The 24,748-nt window shown below is 35.1% G+C and overlaps 1 protein-coding gene across 11 annotated transcripts in view; it reads left to right on the plus strand.

The window, feature by feature from the left end:
- The window catches only part of KTN1 (kinectin 1), a 112,859-nt gene that overhangs the window by 77,239 nt on the left and 10,872 nt on the right, over positions 1 to 24,748 (plus strand). For 3 of the 11 annotated variants that reach the window (XM_036260633.1, XM_036260662.1, XM_036260643.1), the window contains exons 31-44: positions 797 to 834; positions 3,542 to 3,632; positions 5,703 to 5,789; positions 9,420 to 9,509; positions 13,981 to 14,061; positions 14,848 to 14,937; positions 15,074 to 15,166; positions 15,949 to 16,014; positions 18,373 to 18,444; positions 18,691 to 18,774; positions 18,941 to 19,024; positions 21,651 to 21,734; positions 23,084 to 23,176; positions 24,610 to 24,730. In XM_036260633.1, coding sequence (XP_036116526.1) covers positions 797 to 834; positions 3,542 to 3,632; positions 5,703 to 5,789; positions 9,420 to 9,509; positions 13,981 to 14,061; positions 14,848 to 14,937; positions 15,074 to 15,166; positions 15,949 to 16,014; positions 18,373 to 18,444; positions 18,691 to 18,774; positions 18,941 to 19,024; positions 21,651 to 21,734; positions 23,084 to 23,176; positions 24,610 to 24,730 — 1,174 coding nt within the window. The remainder of the gene's footprint in view (positions 1 to 796; positions 835 to 3,541; positions 3,633 to 5,702; positions 5,790 to 9,419; positions 9,510 to 13,980; positions 14,062 to 14,847; positions 14,938 to 15,073; positions 15,167 to 15,948; positions 16,015 to 18,372; positions 18,445 to 18,690; positions 18,775 to 18,940; positions 19,025 to 21,650; positions 21,735 to 23,083; positions 23,177 to 24,609; positions 24,731 to 24,748) is intronic. The other 8 variants (XM_036260654.1, XM_036260708.1, XM_036260680.1 and 5 more) reach the window with 5 other exon arrangements.

Below are 24,748 nucleotides of genomic sequence, written 5' to 3' on the forward strand. Positions count from 1 at the left end.
ATGTGTCTGTGTGTGTGTTTTTAGATCTTCTAGAATACCTTTTTTAGTAAGTCATTTAAAATCCTATGAGGTCAGTTTTAACTTATGTTTATATCCTTCCACCCCTTACCCCAAACAAAACATCAATAATTGGAGAGAAACTAAGAAATGTGTAGTATTATAAGTAATAGTTTGCCACTATCTTAAATTCTTTTTCAAGGTATAATTCTGCTTGGTTAAAATAAAATAAAAAATTAAAAGAAAAATGTTAACAAAATATCCTTTAAATTAATTGATGAACATATATGGAAAAATTAGAACGTCTTCAGGGGCAAAAAAGTAGTTCCTGTTGACAGAAGCTTATAGTAGTTTAATTTGAGATATTGTAGTCATCGAGGAATAAATATTATATGTAATGGGCTATATACTTTTATATATTATGTAAAATTAACTTTTTGTTACATGCAAGTTAACTGTCTTCCTAATTTTTCTTTTGACTTCAATTATGGTATATTTTTGCTTTTGGAAGCTTAGTGTAGTCAAATAGGAAATACACAACATGAAAATTTTGTACCTAGTGGGAAGTGGATAAATTCTTGTTAAATGAAGAGTTTAAGTATGTACTGACAATGAAGAGTTTATTTAGTACTCAATACATTTTACAAATATGTATGTTTTTATTAAAATTACTTAATGACATACAGAATATATGTTATTTTTTACCTTTGGTGTTATCTTAATTTATATTTGAGAAGAGGTAATTTTTAAAAGTCTCTGGAAAGCTTTGTTTTGAAATAACATTTAACTCTTTTAATAGGCATCTTCTTTTTCCTCATATGAAGAACTATTAAAAGTGTAAGTAAAAATTATGTTTCATAATTTGGGAAGTGGTAACTTTTTATGTGCTAAATAGTTCTAAAACAAGCATTTTAAAATAACTGCAAATGGTCATCAAATTTTTACAGTTCTTTTTGGATTTTTTGAACTGCAGATCAGTAGTTTAGTTGTGCCTTTGAGCTTATGTACCTTTTTACGGTGTTTGGATTTCTTTGAACATTTTGTTGAGGGAGATTTTTATTTTATTTTAGTTTTTTTAAGCATTCAGAGAACATCTAATAAACGATACTTTGAAGGCTTTACTTATTTCACTTATATTATCTCATTTATTCTATCATTGTGGAATTGAATGATGAAAATTTTGGTTTAGCTTATACATTTAAAAAACATAATCTTTATGGTTGCTCTCTTTTTAAGAAGACTTTTCTTTTTAAACTGAAACTTTTATTTTATTGCTGGCCTATATTTTTAAGAGGCTACATTTAAGGTCATTTCAGATAAGTTGGTATGCTTCAACTGGTTAAATGTCAACCACGTTAATTATTACATGCTATAAGTAATCTAAATGTTATTCTGTCATGACTTGTTTACTAGTTTAGAATTATTTACTGTCAAATTGAGTTGAGTTTGACCATATAGAGCATAGGTAGACACACTTTTTCTATAAATGGTCTGATGGTGAATGTTTTAGGCTCTGTGGGCCACATAGGTCTCTGTTTCACATATATATATATATATATATATATATAAAATAATTCTTTTAAAATGTAAAATCACTATATATATATACACACATATATATGTATATATGCATATGTATATTTTAAACAATTCTTTTAAAATGTAAAAGCATTTCTTGGCTTAAGGACCATACAATACCAGACCAGTTGGTCAGGCCCAGAGCCTTAGTTTAGCAACCCCTTATATAGAGCTGTATTCTTAGGTAAGAGCTACTTGTAATTTCACTTTCTATTCAAGCTCCTCTCCACTGTAACAATTGAATTGTGAGTCTTTGTCATTGCTTCCACATTTCTGGGAAATAACTAACTCATTAGACAGAGCCAGAAAAACAGAAACCTTGAGACTGTTAACAAAGTTACAAGGGAACCACCAGTCTTTTTACTTTAATGGCATGCTTTTATTGTGGGTTAGCCTCTTTAAGAAACTCACAACTGATTTTATTACCTTCTGGAAAAAAGTAGTTTAAGAGAGTGCTTCTACATCAATTTCACTCTTCTGAAAATACAGTAAACCCTCGATTTTGCTTACCTTGATTTAATGGATTTCGGATTAATGGACATTTCTACACATATGTCATGTGTGAAAATTAATACCCTGTTAATTTTAAAATGCTTTCAACCAAGATTTGCTTATAACTAAATTAACGGGCTATTTTTGTTATTAATTCACTATTATTTATTTATTCTTTAATCCTCACCCAAGGATATTTTTCTGTTTATCTTCAGATAGAGTGGGAAGGAGGGAGAGAGAAGGAGAGAGAGAGAGAGAGACACACATTCACCTGTTGCCTCCCGCATGACCCCGACCAGGGCCGGGGATGAACCGCAACTGAGGTACATCCCCTTGACCAGAGTCGAACTCCCTACTCATTGGTCCACAGGCTCTAACCACTGAACAAAATGGGCCAGGGCTAATTCACTATTATTTTTAACAGATTTTAGTGAATAGGCCATATGTTGGAAAAAACACTGTAGTAATTTTGCTGACATAAATAAATAAAACATATTTACAACTATAGTCTACATACATAAACCCAAGAGTCATTGCTTATAAACAGTGTTGGTGAATGATTAGCACGTGATCACTGCATCATGGCTGCTAATTGGTTCTGTTGTCCCTGGCATGACTTTCTGCAGCATTTAAAAAATATATATGTTTTTATTGATTTTTTTTTTTTTTTTTTTAGAGAGAGAAGGGAGAGAGAAAGAGAAACATTGATCAGCTGCCTCTTGCACACCCCCTATGGGGAATTGAACCTGAAACCCAGGCATGTGCCCTGACTGGAAATCAAACGGGACCTCTCAGTCCATGGGACTACACTCAATTCACTGAGCCACACCCACCAGGCTCTCCAATGTTACCATGTATGCAGCTAAGCCATGCTTCAGCTATGTGCGTTTGTTTACTCGAGGTGACAGGTGAATGCACCCATTAACTAGACCTGTTCAGTATAAATTTTAAATTACAATAATACATATAGAAAACTTTTCTGTGAAATTAAACTTTTATACATACTTAATTTTAATTACACAAATGTGTGTCTGTAAGTAAAAACAGGTAAACTAATTTGTCAAATATTTAACATAAGAATTTGGAAAACCTACTTTATTAACAGACTTTTGGATTTAACAGACACCTCTCGCCCAAATTAGTCTGTTATATCGAGGTTTTACTGCTACTTCACTACCCTAGATAAAAATAGAAATGACTGCAACAGTTTATATATTCATGAACTGTTTCTTAGGGGATTATTTCACTTTAACACAAATGTCAGCATGTCATATTGTAAAAATTCGTTTTAAAAATGATTTCTGAAAGTAAGAATTCATAGATAGGCCTTCTATGGTAATAGTAGTTAAGCTTAATGAGTTTGCCTGTTAATGCATTTTTAAAGTGTCTTCTGCTTGCTGTTTTTATTTTGTTGTAACAAATATTATATTCATTGTTTACCTAAAATATTTTGTGTATTCATGTTCTGGTTTAGAATTTCAGAAAGAGAGAAGGAAATAACTGGTCTCCAGAATGAGATAGATTCTTTGAAGGATGCTGTTGAACACCAGAGGAAGAAAAACAATGTAAGCAAATCTTTATCAGAGCAAAGCTTTTCTTCTTAATTAGTTCACTGAAATATCATGATTCAGAATTTAAAAAAAAAATCTTTTCAGATTTTTTTCTGAATCTTTTTAAGTGCTATTTTTGTGTAGCCTTTTTGGGGAGAATTATTGGGGTAATTTTATTGGAGAAAATATTTTCTTTAAATGAAAAGACCAATTTGTATACTTGTGAATATTATTTAAAATACTGAAGCTATAATTATTACAGCTTCAGATAGAAACACATTTTTTAAAATTATAAAATGCAGCTGACTTTCAAATGAACTTTTATTTGGGAAACTTATAATTTCAGTTCATCATTTTAAAATCAAAGGTATTTTTCTCTTATTTTGATTGGGCTAACCTCTTTGTAAGCTAAAAGTAATGCCAGTATTCAAACCAAGTATTTTCAATAATGAAAGGTCTTCCAAAGCCTTCTGGAACCTCTCTTTTTTAACTGAGGTGGTTTGAATTTTGGAAATTAAACATGTTAGAGGTCTCTCAGGACCTGAATACTTTTGTGCTAAAATGGGAAGGGATGGTATGCCCTAAGACATATAAATCCTGATACTCTTATTAAAAAGAAAAATAATGAATTAAGATGAATTTCTTAAATTCTCTCTGACCAGGTGACACCTGTGAGAAAAAAAAAATTTTGATAGAGAAGGAATTTTTGCACACAAAAGTATGATTGCTAACTAAGCCTTAAGCAAGGTTAAAAATGTTATTGAAATCTAAGGCGATATTGATAGTAAATCAGTATGTGTTTTCTAATGAAAGTAAAAATTTTCAGTTTGCATTAATTTGTTAATTTAACAAGTTGAAATGTTCCTGCACCCCTGAGTTTGTCAAAATTAGGTATGTGAACTGCCCTTATGTGTTTGTGTAATGTTACTAACAGCATCAGCATCGCTTGGCCACAAAACCTGAGTTGAATTTGCCACTATACTGCTAACACCCTAACTGTGTTTTATTATCGGGATTCTGAGATAAGGAGGGCATAGTAAATGCCATTCTAATGCAGCAGCAGCAGCCCAGCGCTGGAGGCACTGATGTGTGTGAAAAGAGCCACACAGAGGCAAGCAGATTGCTAGTTCTGCCACTTCATTTGCTGTGTTCACCTGACCAAATTTCTTAACCTATCTGAGCTGTGGATTCCCCCCCATCTTTACAATGGGAATAAATACTTCTTAGGGTTGTTGTGAGGATTAATGAGAATTTATGTGAAGTGCCAAACGCAGTGTGGGGTACACAAGTAAGCATTCAATAATGGTGATTATTGGCTTTTTGTTCTTCATCTGTTTGGATTTCTAAATCTGAACAAAGACTGAAATATAGCAGATTGTTCTTTTTTTGTATTTGCTAATGAAATGCTGTTAAATAGATCTTTCAGAGTTCAGTTTCCAATGACCTCTGTTTCTCTTCCAAGAGAATGTGTTTTATAGCCTTCCTGCCTCCTGGTTTGCCTGGATCAAGTAGCTCATACAGTTCATGTCAGGTTGCTTTATGGCATATACATTTGACCATGCCAAGAAAGATACAGAAGCACAGTGAGTTACTATGTCATTCCTAGGTAGACTTGAAATGTGTTAATTCAATAAAACATATTTAGAGAAAAAAATGTTATGCTTCAGTGGAAAGTCCCACAAGTGATACTGGGCCTTGCTTAAAAATCACCTGTAAAGCTTTTTGCAATTCTTGTGTATTTGCTCTGTCCTTAATCCTTTAATATTCAGTGTACCTGATATCATACTTAAAATCTTGGTATGTGTGTTTACTTTCGAATGCTTTCTTCTTTGTCACACGTGCACAGTAATTACTTTAAAGCTGGCATATTTGGCGTGTATACTAAAACATGCAAAGTGGGCATCTTTATTTTCTCATTCAAATTTCTAAACATTGCTTTTTATTTTTTGCTAATATACATATTTTTCCATTGAGATAATTTTGCAGTAACCAGCATTTAAATGCAGTGCAAAATACTGATGAAGTAAAAAGCAAAAATCTTTCAATAATGGATAAACTGAAATCATTCTTTCTAAAAATGATTAGGACCTTCGGGAGAAAAACTGGGAAGCAATGGAAGCATTGGCATCAACTGAAAAAATGCTGCAGGACAAAGTGAACAAGACTTCCAAGGTTGTAATGCTGACTCCTAGAATCAATCCACTGAACAGAGAAAATCTGCAGCTTGTCTTAAAATCAGACTAAAGCATTTAATTATACTGCAATTTAAATATAAAAATTTCCTTATCCATCCACATTTATCATCTCTGCCACCTCTGCTTTTTTCATCTACTCCTTTGAAGCTTTAATTTTGGGCTTGCTGGTTTGTTGTGATTACCTGATTGTTTGAGATTTGGTGATGACTGCTTTAAGCTTAAGAGTCTCAGGAGATGTATGTAAGCTCTTGTGAGTCAGTGTGTGCCTCTTGAGTTGGTTAAGAAAACTTGGATGAAAACCCTGAGCCAGAAAAATCTAACTGAATTAACAAACACATTTAAATACCTAGGATGTACCTACAGTGCCCAGAGAACTCTCCTAGGTTCTTTGGGGCACACCAAGATAACTCAGACAAGGTAGAAAATAGTAAGTCTTAAAGAAGTGCAGGGAAGGGATCACTTCTTGGTGTGTAATTGGGGATGGTTCCTTAGAAAAAGTGAAATTAGAATTAAACTTGAGGTTTTGAAGTGGCTGGACAGTAATGCATGTGTTATGTTTAGTGTGGACTATTAATATAAGGGCTAATTCTCATGACCTGAGTATGTACAGTACTCCGGAAACTTATATCTTCCTTGTCTTCAATGTGATAAAGGATATTCTCCCTGAGTTCAAGTTGTTCCATGGGTTTGAAGATTTTTTTTTTTTTTTTATCCTCACCCGAGGACATTCCTCCATTTTTTGTTCAGATAGAGCGGGAGGGAGAGAGAGGAAGAGAGAGAGAGAGAAACATCGACGTGAGAGAAACATTGAATGGCTGCCACCCGCACGACCAACCAGGGCCGGGGACAAACTGCAACCGAGGTACGTGCCCTTAGCGGGAACCGAACCCGGGTCTCTCTGTACCGCAGGCCGACGCTCCAACCGCTGAGCCAAACCGGCCAGGGCGGGTTTGAAGATTTTTAATGAATTATAAATAAGAAGTTGTTTTTAAAGACTGAGAGAAAGGAATGTGCCAGTTCAGTCAGGCATTTTGAAAATTCCTAGTATGTGGAACAAATATAGAATTTTACAGATGGGTTATTAATAAAACTCATTACTTATGTTATTCAGTTCAACATTCTATAAGTATTTTGTGTGCCAAGGTAATCTGCTGACTTTTAAATATAAATCTTAGTGACATTTAAAGGACTTCTTTTTAGTAAAGTTTTTACAAATATTTTAATCCAAGTATATGTTTGTATTTATATTTTCTTTAGTGTAATGGAAATGTATGTATATACTTATTCACCTGGCCCTAATTTTCACTAAAACCTAAACTAGAGACTTTTGGCAGATATTGGGACCAGAGAAATCTAGTACAGGGAATAGAAAAATCTAGGCCAGGTAGGACATTGTTTCTGGCATAGTTTCTGGTTGTTCTTATAACTGCTTTTCACTGTTAAGAGTTACTTTTTAGCTTTTGTTTTGGTAATGAGACTGGGTATCCACGAAGTACTAATCTCTTAATCTTGCAAGAAGTTATATATGCTACTGTCATAGGCATTCTGGCTAGAGTTTATGCATGTTTCATCATGAGCTTGGTGATGAGTGAGTATAAGAATTTATCCATGTTTTCAAACTCACCACCAAGTGCATGATGGCTTCTTGCATAGCTAATAATGTACAGAGAATAGAATTTATAATCTTTCTCTATTTTAATGGAATCTAGTCCTCAGATAGCATAAGTGTAAAGTGATATTGATTGACCTAGGACCACAAGTTGTGCTGTAAGGAGTATATATTCTTGAGGAGTTACTATAAATGTTAGGTTCACATGAAAGATTATATATAGTACACTTAGGTAAAGATAGTAAGGAAATTAAAATGGTGTAACTTTCCATTATCGGATATTTTCCAGGTGTTACAGAGGAATGGAAATTGTATGCACAACCAAACTACTTTGTCAAATGAAAACTTTTTAGCTAAAATTGTTAGTACAGACTAAAAGTAACTTATCTTTATGCCTCTTGGTTAAAAGTTACACACTTATTTATTTTTTTTAGATTTTTTTTCTTCTTGGGAAGTTTTCCAAAAAACTTCTCTTCCACAGTGTCTCTTTTTCTAAGTGATTTTCTTTAGAGATTGCTCTACCATTTCTGTGGTCAGATGGTAAAAATGACTTTTTAATTGTCTTTGAATTGCCAGTTAAACATTTTCCTTGAATGAATATACCTTATTTTATGCAGTTATGTGAGTGTATTCCTGAAAAATAGTCAATTTTTATTGAATTATTTAAAATATTCCATAAAAACTTCTATTTTTAAAATCCTGCAACTAATCCTGAATAAAGTAATAGCTTTATGTGTATAGGTATAGAGAATATGATTAATATTCTTTAAATAACTTAAACATTTTTTTTTCTTTATTGATTTTAGAGAAGAAGGGGTGGGGGAGAGAGAATGAAACATCGATTGGCCACCTCCTGCATGCTCCCCACTGGGGATTTGGCCCACAATCCGAGCATGTGCCCTGACCAGTAATTGAACCTGGCCACACTGACTGGGCAATCTCTAGCTTTCTATTGTGTGACTTTAGATTTTTATGTTATTAGATTTTCTTAAATTGAAATTTATACATCTTAAATCTGTAATAGATTTCAAAGATCACATTTAAATGGTGGGGGTAGAGTTGAGATCTTGCTAGCTTGCTTGTATTTTTGTCACCTGTTGAACTTGACAAATGTTTTGATTTTCTTGGCTTGGTTTAGATGTGCATTTTTATAACTCATTTTTTATCTTTTGTAGATTTTTATTTGTGTGTGATCAAGCCATTACCCTAATTTTGACAAACCATGGTTTTATGTTAATTAATATCCATTAGACTTGGATTTAAATTCACCAGACTTAGGCATGCATTTGTAATACTTTAAATTTATAGCTGACAGAGTATACACAAGTGTCAGGATTAGTCTTCCTGATGTTTGGCATTGGTGAAGTAATAATGACATCAGTTTTGCCTCGTCCTCTTTTTCTCATGTGTACCACCCATCAAATTTTTATTTATTTCTTTTGCTTTGTTTAGAATAAGTATTTTCACCTGACCTTGCAGCTGGGAATATGAAAGTTGGCATTTTAATCCCCTGGCATTATAGTTCATTGGTGATGTGTTTTTTTATAGAGAAGTGCCAGACAGTAAGCCTCAATTATGTTGCCCACATGCATACTTTTTGCATGTAGTTTGTTTCAGCTATAGAAAGTGTTTTTTGTAAATGGAGTTTAAAGGTTTAGCTACAGGAAGTATATTTTGTTTTTTGGGTTTTGAAGTGTTCCTGGAAGGGCAAATCACTTGATTTCTAATGGCAAGGAAAATATCCACATTGTCAGATACTGCCTTGGCTTTATTAATATAAGATATTACTTGTTATTTGGGATGCTTTAGAGATTTTGCAAATTTTTTTATGGAAGCATTTTGACATTTTAAAGTGGGAAAATTTGGACATTTGTTAGTATTAAGATGAATTTTTAAAAATACTTTGACTTTTTCCTCCCTTAAAGCTTAAAAGATTGTAGCTTTTTTCTTTTTTTTAATTCTATAAACTTGTAAGTTTGATTTGAACTTCTGCTTTAGGAAAGACAACAACATGTGGAAGCTATTGAATTGGAAGCTAAAGAAGTTCTTAAAAAATTATTTCCAAAGGTGTCTGTTCCTTCTAATTTGGTAAGATTTATTTTTTATTTTATTTATTTATTTACTGAAATTATAACTTTCATTTTGTTGTGGAAAGTTAATATAAGCACCATGAAGGGAGAGACATTGGCTGTCATTTTTACTATTACATATCTGGTAACAAGTAGGTGCATAGAAAATATTTATTAAATGAAAGGAAGGCAGAGGGAGGGAGGAAAAATGGAGGATGAAGTAGAAAGTGGGGGAAGGGAAACAGAGAGAAAGGGAGAGGAGAGTGAAGGGGTAGGGAGAAAGTAATTAAGTTGGTCCAGAAAGCATGACTTTAGAATAAAACGAAGAATGAAATGACCTCCCTGGCCGGTTTGGCTTAGCGTTTGGAGCGTTGGCCTTCGGTCCAGAGACACCTGGGTTCAGTTCCCGCTAAGGGCACGTACCTTGGTTGCAGTTTGTCCCTGGCTCTGGTTGGTTGCGTGGGTGGCAGCCACTCAATGTGTCCCTTTCACATCGATGTTTCTCTCTCTGTCTCTTTCTTCCTCTCTCTCCCTCCCACTCTATCTGAACAAAAAATGGAAAAAAATGTCCTTGGGTGAGGATAAAAAAAAAAAAAGAATGAAATGACCCACATTCTTTGTTTTATCCTAATTTATTATTTTTAAAAACATGACATTTTTATTACTATTCAAGGAAGTTGTGAATAAGCAGCATTTGCACTCTGTACTTGATTTCAGTAGTGCACCAGTTCATTTCCATTTTTAACCTTAGGGTGCTTTTGAGTAGTGAAGATCAGTTACATGATTCAAAACTCATTTCTATTTATTCACCTGATACTTTTGTTGTATTCTATAAAGTTTAAATATGAGACATATTTAGAAGATCATAAACATAATATTATTTGGGAAAGAATGATTTCTTATGATTAATCAGCCATTAATCTTAATGGCTTTATTCAAAATAGAACGTAATTTTAAGTGATTGCTTCTTAGATTTAGGAACTATTTATTTATTTATTTTCTTTATTGATTTTAGTGAGGAGGGGAGAGGAGAGAGATAGAAGCATCAATGAGAGAGAACATCAATTGGCCACCTCCTGCACCCCACTAGGGATTTGGCACACAACCTGGGCATGTGCCCTGACCAGGAATTGAACTGGTGACCTCCTGGTGCATGGGTCAACGCTCAACCACTGAGCCACACCGGCTGGGCAGGAGCATTTTATTTTTTAATTAAATGTATTTAGTACTGTGAACCAAGCTCTTTTTATTTCAAAACTCAAGATTTTGGTCATCTGTTAAGATTTTCAAGTAAGTCTTGAAAATATATAGAACAACCTTATTTGAGGTTGTGTATGTTTTAAGTGGGAGAGAAAAGTAGTTTTGATTCAGAGAATTAATAGAATGAATATTTGAGCAGAGAAAGCTACTGAATGCACATAGTTTCCTAAAATGTTGGTGTAGACCTTTTTATTTTAATGGAGAATTGTATACATACCCAGAAGTAGAGAGAATAGCATAATGAACCTGATGTACCCAACATAACACTTCAACAATTATTAGTACATGGCATGAATTGATAATACATACCATCTTGTTTGACCTCCTACCCCGCACTTCCTAGGTTATTTTGAAGGAAGTCAAACATCAGAGCATCTCATCTGTAAATATTTCAGTATACATATATATAAAAGAAGGATTTCTTAAATTAAAACTATTACATCTTAAAAAAAACCCTTAATTTTATGTCTGTCTAGTCTCAGTATATCTCTCTAGTTGTCATATCAATTGTCTTTTTTAATGAAATAATAACTACTTATTGTAGTTTGTTTTAGTTGGGACCCAAGTAAGGGTCAACATATGATTCGTTTAAGATGTCTCTTAGATCTTTTTTATTCCATTGGTTCCCTTCTATTTGTTAACCAATTCTCACCCCTTTTTAAAAAAACAAACACACCCTGATGGTTTTATATGCATTTTCCCACTCTGGATTTAGCTGACAAAATGAATCCCTGTAGTTTGAATCCCAAAATGTTTCTCTGTCCTTTGTGTATTCCATTAATTGGTAGTTAGTAGAGGCTCGATTAGATTCAGGCTCAATACTTTGGGAGTAGGATGGGGTGGGGGCAAGATGACTTCCTAGACAGTGCATGCACTTGATCAGCATAGGAGAGACCTGAGCTGGATGGAGGTTTACAATATTGACACAACCAAATCACTTTTTCAGCTGACTGTCATTTATATTGAATCCCAGTATTTGTAGTTAAGGAGGATTTTAATAGTATTCATTTAGTCTTGGTAAAAATTTATAATGTGAGAATGTAATTTTTTTTTTTTTTTTTTTTACTAATTTATGCTATGTGGGTATACTATTATTGTACTATGGGGTGATCACAGCATGCCATTTCCCCCCCACTTTTTATTGTTTGATAGAGTACAGAGAATCCTAATTCAGCCATATAAATAAAGCTTTAAATTACAGCAGTTAATAGAGATTTCATTTGTGTTCTCTTTTTCTTAGATTAAACTAAACCAAAGACTTAAAAGAAGACTAAGAGTAAATTTGACTTAAAGTATCTAACAAATAAATACTCTATCAAAGTATAAAATTTAGATAAACATAACAAATATAGAATGACTTGTTCTAAAATTTAGAATAATGACTAAAACTATAATACATGCCTTTGTTTGCATCAGCTAACCTGTCAAATAGTTTTTGTTGGTTTAAACAAGTAAATGTTTGTGTATTTTTATAATTTCTTATGATTTTAAAAGCCTTTCATAATACATATTTATTTTGAAATATTTTCAAAATTCCTGGAGCACCTTTAGAGAATTTGTAATCCTCTGAATAGAGTATCTTCAGTTAAACTCTTAGTTTATAAATTCAGAATACTTAGTTTTTGGGAAATGGTTTACTTGAAAAAAATGTTTTGAAAAGTCATTCATTCTAGTATTTCTGTGTTTTAAGGATTGAATTTTTTTTTTTTATCCTCACCAGAGGACATTTTTCCATTTTTTGTTCAGGTAGAGTGGGAGGGAGAGAGAGAGAAACATCGATGTGTTCGAACACATCGAGTGGCTGCCACCCGCACGACCAACCAGGGCCGGGGACAAACTGCAACCGAGGTACGTGCCCTTAGCGGGAACCGAACCCCGGTCTCTCCAGACTGCAGGCCAACGCTCTAACCGCTGAGCCAAACCGGCCAGGGCAAAGATTGAATTTCTTAGTCCTGGTGCTAATAAGTGTTGAAGGCTGGATTTGGGCTCAGATATTTTACCTATACATCTATAATTTACTTGCAAATATTCTTGGTCTGGGTAGATACAATTTAAATTTAATTTTTTTTAAATATGATTTTATTGATTTTGTTTTAGAGAGAAAGGAAGGGAGAGCGATAGAAACATTGCTGTGAGAGAGAAACATCAATCAGCTTCCTCCTGAATGCCCCCTTCTGGGCATCGAGCCCACAACCTGGGCATGTGCCCTGACTGGGAATTAAACCGGGACCTCTCAGTCCATGGGGTGACGTTCAATCCACTGAGCCATACCAGCCAGGCAATTGAAATTAAATTTTGATGGTAGTACATAGGTGTGTGTGTGTGTAATTAAAACAATTTTAGAGGATGTTTATTAAAGCTGGAGATAGTGAAACAAGGAAGGGTCTAGGATAGAAGAAGCAACAGGAGAGGTACTAGGTGGAAAATGAGTATAGGCTGGGCCGCTGTGGCTCACTGGAAAGTCAGAGAAAAGGGGGCCTTGGGAACAAGGTCAGGGGGTTACCCTGGGATGAGCTGCCACTGCCCATTGCTCCCTTATTGCAAGTGTCATGGGGTCCCTTAGGGTTTAGGAGATGCATACCTGTAGGAGAAGAAAAAGGGGAAGGGAAAAGTGCTTGTGCTCCTGGAAGGGAGAGCACACGCCCATAGGTATATATTTAGTGTTTGTTTTCAAGGCTTGGCTATGTACAATTTATAAAAATTTTTTTTTCTTTATTGATTTTAGAGAGAGAGGAGGAAGGGAGAGAGATGGAAACATCAATGATAGAGAACATTGATGCCTCCTGCATGCCCCAGACTGGGGATCGGGCCCACAACCTGGGCATATGCCCTGACCAGGAATTGAACCGGTGACCTCTTGGTGCATGGGTTGACACTCAAGCACTGAGCCACACTGGCCGGATTGATTTTTTTTTTTTTAGAGAGAAAAACATTGATTGGTTGCTTCTCATATTTGCCCCAACTGAGGATTGAACCCACAACCTTGGTATATGCCCTAACTGGAATTGAACCCACAACCTTTTGGTGTACAAGGTGATGCTCCAGGCCAACTGAGCCACTCAGCCAGAGCTGTTATGCACAATTTATGCATTATATATTTTTTTGAAATTTCCAGAGGGTTGGTATTTATCTATGTAGCTTTCATTTATAACCATCTAACTTAGTTATTTAAAATTTTTTACCTACTTAAGATATTTTTGGAAATTAGTTATTTTTACTTTTCTCCACAGAGTTATAGTGAATGGTTGCGTGGATTTGAAAAGAAGGCAAAAGAATGTATGACTGGAACTCCTGGTTCAGAGGAGGTTAAGGTTAGTTTAAGAAGTGACGTTATCTGTATTTTAACTAAGAAGTTAAATAAAGAAGTAAACAGAATTTGTCTTTATGAGCTTGGTAAAGATAAAAGATGTATTATGAGTAGACTAATGATTTTGGAGAAAATATGAAGTGATTTCATTTTGTGTACATTTTGGTGAAAATGTGTAAGTCTTCCTTACATTTGATTTGTATACAAAATTAATGTTTGCCATTTCTTTAACTCTTTACAGCTCATTTCTAAAACTGAGTATCTCTTACTCTCTTTTTAGCCTTAGTTTAAAAAGTAAAGCTCATTTGAGGTAGGTAGGTAGAAACTGACTGGTTTGCTAAAGTATCTCCAAATGCATCATTAGAAGTGTTCAGAACCTAGATGTGTTTTTATCCTTGACTGCTGAACTTTGGGAGATTAACTCTTCCTTGTATGTCAAGCGACATAATTAAAATCCCCTTTTCCACGTTTGTAGCTTGGTGTTACGACTTTACTTCATGTGAGGATTTGCTTTGATTTTACCATCCTGCTAAAGAGTAGACAAGCCTATTTATTATAAAATTGTGTCATATATTTTATAGTAAGCTGACTTGGGAGAGTTTTATTGGCAAAACCAAATGACCAAAAAGGTCATTGAACTTTATTGTTCTTTAAGAAGGTTGAAATGTAGTGTTTCATTGTAAAGCAGTTAGAAACCATTTGTCATAATATACCAGTAAGTACTGAAACAAGTTTGAAGCACAGAATTTTCTGGTAAAACTAGAGAATTTTTCTTTGTCATTCTTTGCAGGTTCTAGAGCACAAGCTGAAAGAAGCTGATGAAATGCACACATTGTTACAGCTAGAGTGTGAAAAATATAAATCCGTCCTTGCGGAAACAGTAGGAAATGATTTTTAATCTACATTTTGGTTTTATTTAAAAATCATTAACTTATTCCTTAGTAGCTTAGTTTATTTTAGCAAAAGAACATGGTATTTTATTTTATTTTTTTAAACAACTATACTTTTGTCCATAGGAAGGTATTTTACAGAAGCTACAGAGAAGTGTGGAGCAGGAAGAAAATAAATGGAAAGTTAAGGTCGATGAATCACAAAAGACTATTAAACAGGTATTTAAAAAGGAAGAGCTTAAAGCAGTGATTCTCAAAATGTGTGCCCTGAACCAGCAACATTAGTATCACCTGGGAACTTATTAAAAATGCATTCTTGGGTCTCACTGAATCTGAAGCTCTGTGGGGCCAGCAGTTTGTTTTAAAGAGCTTCTCAAGCAATTATGATTCCCACCCAAGATTGAGACTCACTGGTTTAGAGTACAACTAAAAGATAATGATAAAGAATGTATAGTACTTTGGAAGTAAAGAATTTGGAGTTCAGAATTGACCCGTAGCAACGAGGACTCTAGAGGGGGAGTGAGGATGAGGAGGGACAAGAGACACGAGAAATGGAGACAAGACAGGGCTCTGATCAAGTCTCATTTATTCTGGGGAGATCCACACTATATATAGGGCAAGAAGCAGAAAAACAAGAACATTTGTTGCCAAGTGATAAGTTTGTGGTAACCACCCTGAAGCAATTTCAAGTAAATATCATGGGTGGAACAAAAGATAAACAGAGTATAACTGGCTGAGTAAATGGTTACTTAAAGGAATGCAGCAACATAGTATGCAGAGATATATCCTGCCTTGGGGCAGGAGATGGCAGAGCAGATTTTAACAAAATGGATGCCATGCAAAAAGTCTCCCACAGGTCCCCTTTTCTTTAATTTTAAGGCCGAAATAATACCTTGAGGGGACTGTGCCTGTCTTAGGTCAGGAAACTTTCACACGGTGCCAACCTGTCCGAACCCGTCATCGGAATAGCAAGGCAGCATAAAGCCTTGTTCCTGTCTTAGGTGGTGGTTGGCGATGCGTGTGAGTTCCAGTTGCCCGTCTCTGGCTATCCAGTCCAGCGCACCAAGGTAACAAGGTTTTTGAGACTCACTGTTTGCCATCTCGGGCATAGTCATAGCTTACCGACTCACAGCTAGAGTGAGCTTCTCTGTCGGCCATTTCAAGTCTATGATAATGGACCTGTATAGATTGCATCTTAATGGCATCTATCTGCTGCTTGATGAAAGCCATCACCTTATTGAAGAGGAAAGGTCCTAGTGACACAGTCAGTAAAAGGCCAAGTAAGGGGCCCAACAGAGGGAGAAGATAAGGCAGCACCCCATATAGCCCGCTCCAAAGGGGGTTATCGAAAAGTTCTTTTCTTCTTTTTATTAGGTTTTCCTGTAACCTCTTGATCTTGTCTCTGACGATACCAGACTTATTGGCATAGAAGCAGCAACGTTCCTGCAAGGCAGTCGCATGGGGGTCAAATAAGGCCCTCAGGAGCTCGTCAGGGTTTGGAGGAGGCCCAAAACCTCCTTCCACAAGCAGGCAAAGATGCAGTAGTATCCCTAGCAGTAAGATTTCAGCCTCCCGGTCCATTCCTGAAATAAAGAAAAAACAGGAAAAGGCTCTCAGGGCGAATTTTCGTCCCTGGAGTTATCTATATGGATATCTGTTATTCCTTTAACTTGATCAATCTGTTTAACCAGACGCTCTGGTAGCCATCTGGCAATTCCCAGGCGTAAGCCAATTCTCGGCTACTGATTCTAAAATTGCCATAGTATACGGGGCTGTGGCTCCGTATTGTGCTACGGAGCCTTTATTAATTTAAAATCAAACCCGCTGTGGTGGCGCCAAGCCTGTCCTTGCGCGTCCACTGTATCTGTTACTGGAAAAGCCTCTATATCATCTAGCTCCGGTGCAGGCTGCGCGCGGGGAGGGATCTTTGGGGCGGCTCCCCTCATGGGTGGTTTTTGATTCCCAAGGGTTTCCTGGTTTTTTCTTCCTCATTATCACTATCGAATGACATGAAGTCCTCACATTCTTTACTTTCATTTTCATTCCCCTTTTTTTTCTTTATTTCCTTTTTTTCTTTCTTTAATATACCCTCACCATTTTCTACTACATTGGCAATGAGGGGATCAGAATGTCTCTGAGATAGAATTTCATCTATTAAATTCCAATAAGAAAAAGCAGTTACCGGGACCTTCTCAGGTCCATAAGTCCTGTAGTAATCTTTAAGAGCATCACCGATTATTTTCCATCGTTTTTGATCTATAGTTCCCTCTGTAGGAAACCAAGGGCAAACTTCCTTAATATAATCAAAATACTGACACAAATGCTTAATTTTTACCTTTACTCCTCGTGCCTTGAGAGCCTTTCCTAGTCCTTCAATGAAATCTTATGTTGGCTCATTTCTTGACCCATAATCGCTGTTCACTTACCCGAGGGATGCAGACGCAGCAGGTTCCCACGTCGTTCCCTCTTTTCTTTTCCTTTCTGCTGGCCACTCGAATGGTGTCCTTCATTGGATCCCCTGTTCTCGAGCCCCACGTTGGGCGCCACTTGACCCGTCCTGCAGGTCGAGCAACGAGGACTCTAGAGGGGGAGTGAGGATGAGGAGGGACAAGAGACACGAGAAATGGAGACAAGACAGGGCTCTGATCAAGTCTTGTTTATTCTGGGGAAATCCACACAATATATAGGGCAAGAAGCAGAAAAACAAGAACATTTGTTGCCAAGCGATGATAAGTTTGTGGTAACCACCCTGAAGCAATTTCAAGTAAATATCACGGGGTGGAACAAAAGATAAACAGAGTATAACTGGCTGAGTAAATGGTTACTTAAAGGAATGCAGAAACATAGTATGCAGAGATATTCTGCCTTGGGGCAGGAGATGGCAGAACAGATTTTAACAAAATGGATGCCATGCAAAAAGTCTCCCACACAGAATGACTTTTAAAACATTGTATTGTGACCCATGATATAGTATTCAAAAAAAATTTAATAAGTTCTACTTTTCTTCATGGATCTGAATTTCTGTGTGCAATCTTAATTTTTCTCCCATTTACTTGGGTATGGTAAAGAGTGCCATCTCTTACTCATTTGTTTTCCTGGGCCAGCCTGCGCAGAATTAAGGATGCTGATGGTATTCTATGTTAATGCATTTGGGGACTAAATACAGCCAGTTATCAGTTGTTTAAAAATTTAAGCACTTCTAGCAGGGCCTAATGTAATGGCATGCAAATAGGGTGGATTTTGACTGCAATTTAAATCAAGTTAAGTGTGCCACTCTAATTTTTAAGGTCTTTTAAAATTCAATATGGCTTTAAATGAGATACATTTCAAGACCTCTGAAGTATCTAATGGATTAAAATTCTAGAAGATAAAAGCCTCTGTATTCTTGATGGTTTACTTGGCCAAATAATTGTTTCACATTTCAGATGCAGTTGTCATTTACATCTTTGGAACAAGAGCTAGAGCGATTAAGAAGAGAAAATAAAGATGTTGAAAATGTATGTTATTTCATTGTTTGAGTTGGAACCTATGGACTCTATTTTAGTATTAAGGTTTTCCTTAAGATCTGTGTTTTAAGATTTCTTTACTGATGATGGCAGTTGTGCGCTTAAGAATATTTTCATAGTTTTTGAGATGATAATAGTTTTATATTCGTAAGTGTCATAACTCTCCACTGTGGGGAAGCATCATGAAAGGAAATCTTAAATGTGTTTGTTAACTTTTTTTCTTTGTTGCATTGTTAGCTGAGAAGAGAACGAGAGAATTTGGAAATGGAACTAGAGAAGGCAGAAATTGAACGATCTACCTATGTCACAGAAGTCAGAGAGGTACTTATAGTAGAATTTTTTCAACTTTGCTTCTCAATTTAAATTAAGTTTATAACAGAGTGATAAAATATTTCAGTATAAGTTGTTTGTGGCAGAGCTTCCAAGTAGCATACATAACATGGGCTACCATAAGGAGATCAATCTTAAACTCTAAACTTCATTGCAGCTGAAAGATCTGTTGACTGAATTGCAGAAAAAACTTGATGATTCATATTCTGAAGCAGTAAGACAGAATGAAGAGCTAAATTTGGTAAGAAGCTTGTTCTCCACTGGGTATCAAGTAGGCTCTGAAAACACTTGTGTTGACATGTGGAGAAACCATCAAAACTTTTTCTCCTTGCTAACATCTTTAGCTTGCCATTTTTGTAAGTTTAAGATCATCTTCATATTCTGATGACTCCTAAAATGATCTTTCTTTTCTTGATTCCTAAAATGATACTTCTTTTCTTAGCTGCTAACAATGGCATGTTTGGCTTGCAACTCTTTCTCAAAAATATTTTCTGTGTTTTATAAAACCTAATTTATTGAGCAGCATTATGAATAAAGAAATGAAACAAGCTGATTAAGGCTGACTGAGTTGTGAAGGTTCCCTTCACAGAGTTACCATGATTAACTAGACCTCTTATTATTTAACCTGGATAATCCAATCCAGGTTCTTATTTTGCTGGTCTTTGTATAGATTATAGATAACAAAAAGCTTGTGCAGTTCTTCATCATCAATATATCATTTAGGGCATAGTAATCACAAAGCTATAGACTTAAAGATTTAGCTAAAGTTAGATAAATGTCTATAACGACATAGAATATTCTTCATTCCCATTCTTAAATTTCCAGAAATGCATACTGATTGTGACAGGCTTAGTTGTTAGATAAATATAACTATCTTAAACTTACATTTTTCCATGACTTAAAAATTGTTATAGCATGTGATGAGATTTATTTTAAGTACTTGAATAAACTCTAGGAAGATGATAGTAAGTTTTCTCCTTCCCCCCACGTTAATCCTGCCCAGTTTGGAATATTCTTACTAGTACTGCTGTATGTACCAGAGAAAACTTATTAACTCATTCATTTGTGGTTGGTCTTCTGTGTTATGGTAGTGATTTATGGAAATCAGTTTTCCGAATTGTTATGGTAGTGATTTATGGAAATCAGTTTTCCGAATTGGGCTCTACGGAATATGCACATAGAGCCTTCCCCCAACATCTTTAGTTTTTAAATAAAATTTTTGTTTTATTTACCTTCATTTTATCTTAATTGAATCATTCCCACTGCAGTGGAAGACTAGTTCATTACATATGTTTGTTATACATTGCACAGATCAGGACTGTGGTATGCCACAGCTATAAGCCTTACTCTATAATGTGTTTTTAGACATTAACTTCTACAGTTGTTGGAGATAATACTTTTTACTTTGGCACTTGGAGGCTGACTCCAGCAGTGGCATCAAACCCACAGGATTATGGTTGAGTCTTCATTCAGCCTGATGTTCTCTTTGTACTTTTTGCTTCTTGACATCAGTCAGGAGGCCATTTTGAATTTTTTTTTTTTTTAAATCCTCACCCAAGGACATTTTTTTTTCTTTTTTTGCATTTATCCTCAGATAGAGCAGGAGGGAGAGAGAGAGAGAGAAACATCGATGTGAGAGAGACACATCGAGTAGTTGCCACTCACACGACCCCAACCGGGACCTCGGGACAAACTGCAACTGATGTGCGTTCCCTTAAACTGAAGCCGGGACTTTCTGGTTCACGGTCCGACACTCTAACTGCTGAGCCAAACTGGCCATGGGTTTTTTTTTTTTGTCTTGAGTTTATAATTTTTATTTTAGTTTTTCTGTTTGTTTGCTCAGGAGAACTGTTGCCACATCTTAAGATAAATTAACACAATGTTTGCCTGCACATATATTGTGTGTTCTTGGGCCAAAAGAATAATCTCTCTGGTATGTTAAACCAGAGTTAAGGAAAGGAGCAAAAACTGAAGAAGTTGAGTATTTAAATGAATGTTATAAATAACATTTCCAAATGAATGTTGCTCACTGATTCTCCCTCCAGTTCAAAATGTCATCATCTTGTATTTCCCCCTTTTGGGTGTCCAGACCTATTTGGAATGTCATGCCTATGGGTGGGAGGCTAAATCAATTAACTTGGTGAGTTTAAATAAGAAAGTTATTTTTTTGTCAGTGTAGTCCATTTCCCTTATTCATATTTAATTAGAACAGTTATTAAGACTAGAGGCATTCTACATTGGCTCTAGAGTTTTATAGAGCTTTATTACTGTTTTGCCAAGTTGGTTATTGAGAAGTATATCTTAAGACATTACTTCTTGGTATTATTAAGCCAGTGTGGTCTTGCACTGATCTCTTCAGTGACATCTTAAAGGATAATCAACATTTAAGTTTTTGAAGTTTTCATTTTATTGGATTTGTAATCTTCTGTTCAGTGTCTTTTAAAATATTACACATTGACTTTTTTTTAACGGTATAGTCAAGAAAATCTTTAAAAACTAGTAAAATTTCTGACTACTTGCCTTTTGATTTGGAATAACTAAAATATGAACGAACTACTTTATGAACAGTGAATAGTAATACTTTTTAAAGGCCCTTGGCTAGAATTTGATGGTTTTGTTTTTACATTTGCAGTTTTCTCCTCTAAATGGTAGTTTGTTTCTATAGCTTTTCTTACATATAACTTTACAGATGGGAGCCTTCAATGCTTAGCTTCTATACATCTGGTGCAGTATTTTGGCTAACCCACTGTGCGTAATAACTGTTACAGATACCATTCTTTCTTATTCATTCTTCGGTCCTGGAGGTCTAAACATAATCAAAGAAGGATGAAAATAAAGTTAATTATGGTGTTGCTTTATTTTTACAGTTAAAAACACAGTTAAATGAAACACGCACAAAACTTAGAACTGAACAAAGTGAAAGACAGAAGGTAGCTGGTGACTTGCACAAGGTAAGGAAGACACTGCTTGTCCAGAAGATGTTATATCATCATGTGATGTGCCTTGAATCTTAAGCAAGCATACTGCTAATTCTGCATTTGTTTTTTGCGTTATTACATTAATTTGTTTATAAATTTAAATTATATAGTTTTTGGAACTATGGCTTGTTTTTCTGTTCTTAATTTGCTTCATCATTTCATCACATTTGTGTAATTGCTTTATACAGTATAGAATAATCTTTAATTGAAGTTCTTTTTTTAAAATTTGTTTACATCTATATATTTGCGGGGGTTACCTTATGTAGTTGTTTATCTTCATGGATATAAAAGATGTATATAGACCTCTGTGTTTCAGAATTTTGTTCCTTTCATTTATTTTTTTGTAGAAATACATTTTTCTTAATATCATAAACAGGCAGTTTTTAGGGCTACGTTTTTTATTCTTTGCATTAGGTTATTTGTAATTTTGAAATATTTTTCAAAGTGTAATTTACGTGTTTATTATCAAAGCTGTTTTAGAGCTATGATTGTGTTCATGGGACATGTAGTCATTAGTAAAACAAATATGTCACTTTTTCAAAAGTTGAAAGAAATGTTTTTGTTGGTTCTGTATGATGTTATGCAAAAATCTAGGAATCCAGAATTGTTTCAAATTATTTTGGTGTTATTATTACCAGTTGATAAAATGTGAACTTAGGAAGTTTGTTTTAGACTTCAAAACTTAGGTACACGATACATTGTCGGGGCTGAGCAGTCCAATTTACTTTGATATGTGATTTTAATTTTGGACCTCTTGATCAGATATGTAAAACATGCAGTTTTAGCCTGGCAATTTAGTTTCTCAGAACATACTTTAAGGACATGAAACAGGTGTATTCATAGATAATGGATAATGCCATGTTTGCCCTAATATGTACAGAAGAGAAATCTAGACCAGAAGTCTGCAAAACCACAAACTATTGCAGGATTTGTGGGCCATTTATGATTTCTCTCACATACTATTTTTTGTTTGTTTAATATAACCCTTTACAAATGTGAATACCATTTCTAGCTTGTGAGCTGTGCAAAAACAGGCTGTGGCCAGACTTGGCTGATCCCCTAATCCGGACTAATGTTAACCTAAATATCAATTGTGTATTGTTTGAACTTTTTAAGATAGTGAGCCATGTGTTCTTATAATCTGGTGGGGGAGGAAGCTGATTTTATTTTGGAGAAAAAACTGAATAGATTGCTTTTACATTGTGTTTTTAGAAGACCTTTATTCTTGTATAAAAGATGTAAGAAAATCACTCATTTTTTTTCTTATATATATTTAATTGTCAGTTGTATTATGTGAAGCTACCATATTGCTTTCCTCACAGGCTCAACAGTCTCTGGATCTTATCCAGTCAAAAATAGTAAAAGCTGCTGGAGACACTACTGTTATTGAGAATAGTGATGTTTCCCCAGAAACGGTATGCATTTTTTTCTTTCTTTATTTTTGTTTTATACATTTTTTTTTTCCTTTAATTGATTTTAGAGAGGGAAAAAGAGGGAGAGAGATATAGAAACATCAATGAAAGAGAACATTGATTGGCCGCCTCCTGCATGTCCCCCACTGGGGATTGGGCCCATAACCTGAACATGTGTCCTGACTGGGAATTGAATCAGCAACCTCTTGGTGCATGGGTTGATGCTCAGCCACTGAGCAACACTGGCTGGACTATATTTTCTTTAACTTCACATCTCTGGGTTAATTACCTTATAAATTATGTGAAGAATAAAACATGTACAAGATCCATTTATGACTTAAAAAATGCCTTTGTAGCCCTGGCTTGATGGGTGGCTCATTTGGTTAGCACATCATCTTGTACAAACAAAAGTTTATAGGTTCAATTCCCAGTCAGGGCACATACCTAAGTTATAGGTTTGATCCCTGGTCAGGGCCTGTACACTGGAGGCAACCAATTGATGTTTCTCTCTTACCGATCCGTCTCTTTCTCTCTCTCTGCCTCCCTTCACCCCCTGCCCCCAAATCATTTAAAGAAAAACACACCACCAAACATATCCTCAGGTGAGGATTTAAAAAAATGCCTTTGTGATGTGCTTCCATCAGTCATGTTGCTTTCTTAACTGACGTTCTATCTCTGAAATGCAATGTGTTTATTAATGTATGTTTTCACTTTACCTTAGTGAGATATTATGTTAATTTTAAGGTTTGTGTTGGGAGGTACTATGATATGCTGCTTAAGAGTATAGACTACAACCAATGTTTCTCTCACATCATTGTTTCTATCTCTCTCCTATCCTTTCTCTCTAAAAAAAATCAATAAAAACGTATTGAAAAAAAAATACTATAGACTATTAGACTGCCTATGTTAGAATCATGGTCCTGCTACTTAGCAGTTGTGTGACTGGGCTAATTCCTAAGTCTCTCTCTGGTTTAGTTGTCCTATTTGTAAAAGGCAACTAAATGATAATGGTACCTATATTGTAAGATTGTTGAAAGGAATGAGTTACTATATTATACACTTAAAATACTAACACAGCAGTGCTTACCATCTTAGTAAGAATGCAATATATGTTTTCTGTTATTTTTATTGTTGTTATGAATGATCTCTTCTTTGATGGCCTGCAAATTTTGTTCTGAGAGGAGAAATGAATTTATATATTTTAAGTTTTTCTCTTTGTGGCCCAGTGATTACATTTATGACAGATTTCTTTGCTGCAGACTAATTTGTGTCATGAGGTAGCAAACATTCTTTCTCTGGTTTTTGTTGTTGACTTTCATGTCAATTTTCAGATTTTTTATGTTGTATACAAAACAAAATTTTTCTATTTTTGGTTGCAAATGGCCTTTTCTTGTGTTTGGAATTTTTCACTACTTCCATCTTTTTTTTTTTTTTAGGAGTCTTCTGAGAAGGAGACAATGTCTGTAAGTTTAAATCAGACTGTAACACAGTTACAACAGTTGCTTCAGGCAGTAAACCAACAGCTCACAAAGGAGAAAGAACACTGCCCTGTAGTAGGTAAGAATAACTGAAATT

The sequence above is a fragment of the Molossus molossus genome, unplaced genomic scaffold, assembly GCF_014108415.1.
Source record: "Molossus molossus isolate mMolMol1 unplaced genomic scaffold, mMolMol1.p scaffold_m16_p_1, whole genome shotgun sequence".
NCBI classification, from domain to species: Eukaryota; Metazoa; Chordata; class Mammalia; order Chiroptera; family Molossidae; genus Molossus; species Molossus molossus.